The 3,241-nt window shown below is 44.6% G+C and overlaps 1 protein-coding gene across 1 annotated transcript in view; it reads left to right on the forward strand.

Moving 5' to 3' along the window:
* Window positions 1–558: 558 nt before the first annotated feature.
* Window positions 559–3,241, forward strand: part of COMP (cartilage oligomeric matrix protein) — a 14,803-nt gene continuing 12,120 nt past the window's right edge. Inside the window, exons 1-2 of the mRNA XM_010018618.1 lie at window positions 559–652; window positions 2,715–2,800. Coding sequence (XP_010016920.1) covers window positions 577–652; window positions 2,715–2,800 — 162 coding nt within the window. The 5' untranslated portion in view covers window positions 559–576. The remainder of the gene's footprint in view (window positions 653–2,714; window positions 2,801–3,241) is intronic.

Consider the following 3,241-nt stretch of genomic DNA (forward strand, 5'->3'; position numbering starts at 1 on the left):
GTACATTTGCCCAGTCCCTCTCCAAAATAGGATGTGAGAGCACCTCTTTGGAGTTGGAAGGTGACTCAATAGTTCTACCCCAAGTGTGAGTGGTGAAACGGTCTTTTGGGAGTTAAAAGAGCCTTTTCTGGAGCTCTAGTGAAGTCCAGATGTCTCGTAGCTTTTGTGATCTTGCGAGCAGTTTTAGAAGGAAAGTCTGTGAGTGATACAGCTATGAATCATCTGTCTATCCTGTGTCCGTGAAGAAGAAATAAAAACCCCCATCCAAAAAGAATCCATTTAATTCTGCAATTTTCTGACCTATTTTGGTGCAAGCTGGGCTAAAAAAAAAACAACCCTCAAGCTCCTGTGCTGATGAGTTTCTCATATTGTTTACTCCTGTAACATTCCCTGTGCACTGCCAGCCAGGAATGACGTCCACCCCTCGTCCAGCATCACAGAATAAGAACTTCAGAGGAAGGAATGCAACTTCATAAATAGCAAACCACAGACACTAATGGGGAGCAGAGGCAAACCTGCAGGTTAAAATTCCTTGCAAGAGAAGTCCAGAGATCCACACTGCCTGGAGAATCAGAGATGATTTCAGCTCTAGCCTTCGTTTTCCTCCTCTGCCTCTCCTGCCCTTTTTCATCATGTCAGCAGAGAAGGGCTGGTAAGTCATTTCATGATCTATTTTCTGGACTCGTGTGTTTTCTAGACTCCTATGAAAAGTATGTTTTGCAGAAGGGAATGAGGAAGAAGGTAACATTCAACCGCATCCACTGAAGCCTAAAAACAATGTTTAGGGATTTTGTCGTTTCATATGAAACTTGAAGCTGAACTGTGTAAATCCTCAGTCTTGGATTTTTCCCCAGAGCAGTGAAGTTGCTTTTTAAGAAAAACATTTATTTAAGGGCAGCTGGAAATTTTGGTGTGTTTTGCAATGACCTAAAAAAGACACTTTCTATTAATCTGCGTTTTACAAGTGGTTTAAGTTAAAAATCAGATCACACAAAATGTCCTATAGCGGGATCCTTAGATATCCTCTCTGGTTGTGCACACAGAGCTCAGGGAAGCCCTGACTTCCAGGAATGTAGTTCATTACAACAGGGGAATGCTCAGCTCAAAGAGGATCTGTGAGATCTGGCAGACTCGGGCTGTGTACCGGGGATTCAGGTGTGTGCTTGTGGAGACAGAATGAGTCCATGGAGAAGGATGCATAGCAGTGAGAATGTCTGTAAGTGCCTAGATGTCCTTTGGGATTTGCTCCTGGGCAGTTGAATCACTATTGTGAATTTGGATATTAAAAAACTCCTAAAATTTTCTTTTAAATTACATCTTGCTACAAGGGATGGAAAATTCTGCCCAGGAATAACAGCAGCTGCCTGCAGGCTTCCTGCAGAGCTTATTCAAAACCTCTGGAGTTAGAAATCACCTGCAAGCTCCTCGTTTCCAACAAAATGAGAAACATCACTTGAATTCAGTTCTTCTGTCTTAGAATGTCACATTTGTGGTGCTTTTTATTTAGTTTCCCAACCAAAATGTACTGGAGGGGTTGCAAATACTCACAGAATCCTCTTGGTTCTTTGTGGGGTAGACCCGTGAGGCTTCCAGGCTTGTTTGTCACAGAGAACGCCCGAGTCGTTGTGCTAAGCACGGGCTCACACCCTGCCTGTGGCACTGGCAAACTCCTTGTGCCAAAGGAAGCAGCCCCCCAATCCAGCTGATTTTCCCCTGAACACGCAGTGGAAGATGCTGCTGTTTGTCTCTTCTTAACTGTTTGCTTACGCTGTAGGCAAGGTGTGACTTCTGTTAAAGGATTGATTCGTCCAGAAAAGCCAAATTGAGCTTGTGCTTTCTCATAAGAGACAGGGAATAGCAGAGTTGAGCTTTGTGTCCACTTGGTTTCAAATGGTTCAAGTTTTCTTAAAACTGATATAGTTCAGCAATGAGCTGCTTCCATTCATTCCTCTTGAGCAAAGCTGGAGTAAGGACTAGATACTGAGCATGTCTCAAAGGACTGGGCAAGTCTAGAACCTAGCAGATGGGAGAGAAAAGTCATGTTAATCTGCCCTAAATGAGCTTGTAAAATGCTTTCTATCCTGTTCAGCATAGCTTAAACAGGATTTTGCAGTGTTGGATGAGCAGATGGATCCTCCATGTCCCAGAATCTCTACTGAGCAATTCGAAACTGCCGCTACCCAAAAAGAACCTGTCTCCAGCAAGGAAAAGTCTGTCCCTTGAGAACAGGAGAGGCAAGGGCTGATGTGCTGGTTTTCCACGTTCAGTGCTTGGCAGCACATTTGGATAGACTCAGCAAAGGGACTTACTTCAGTGGTGCCCTTCATAGCAGCTTCCACAGCACTGAATTATTAATCTGCTGCTTTTGGCAGCAAAGCTTTCCTATGTGTGAACTGCAGAGCCCGTGCCAGATAAGCAGCTACCACAACTGCCAGGCTGCCAGGCCAAGCTGTTTGCTGAGGGGTAGCTGTTACCTACCTGCCAGGCATGGCTGATTATCACTGTCTGCCCCATCTAGAGCAAACCCTACCTGTGTGCAGCATTGTTAATTCCAACAAGCTTCTAGTTAGGAACTGCCAGAGACTGGTGTGGAGGAGTCTGGATCTCCTCATATCTTAATAATATCTCGTATCTTAAGCTGAAGTTAATGATACTGTTGGTTTGGGCTGCTAATGGCTCTTCTGTGTTTTTCCCAACCACTTTGGTTTTCTTAGGAGGTGAAGTTGGGCCAGAAATGCTGGAAGAGATGAGAGAAACTAACCGTGTGCTAATGGAAGTTCGGGACTTGCTGAAACAGCAGGTAGGTGAGAAAGGGACCTGGTTCCTTGTATTCAGAGAGCTCTCTGAATCCTCTGCCTCACGTGCTGAGTTCTGCAGCTGGGGGGGCTGCTTCTTGTGTGAAGTGAAATGAGCAACAGAATTATTGCGTTGCAAATCAGAATCAAGGGGTGGTCTCACAGTCAGATCTGTAACTCTGAGAGAAAGTGGATTTCTGTGAATTCCAAATTCTGCTGCTTAGGACCCTGTCTGCTGAGAACAGAAAGAACTCCAGAAGGAAGGCGTGCACACACAGTGGGTATACATTTAACTGGAAAAACAAGTCACTTTTTCCTTGGTTTTGTGGGCTCGTGAAATCAGTTAGAGAGTCCAAACTTGGAAGATGGAAGAGACCTTTCAGCCATCTATTAGAGTCCTGGAAAGGGAAGTCATATGGAGTCTAAACAAGCTGTGTATTCACTCT

Source organism: Nestor notabilis, unplaced genomic scaffold (genome assembly GCF_000696875.1).
Source record: "Nestor notabilis isolate BGI_N333 unplaced genomic scaffold, ASM69687v1 scaffold13577, whole genome shotgun sequence".
Classification (NCBI taxonomy): domain Eukaryota; kingdom Metazoa; phylum Chordata; class Aves; order Psittaciformes; family Psittacidae; genus Nestor; species Nestor notabilis.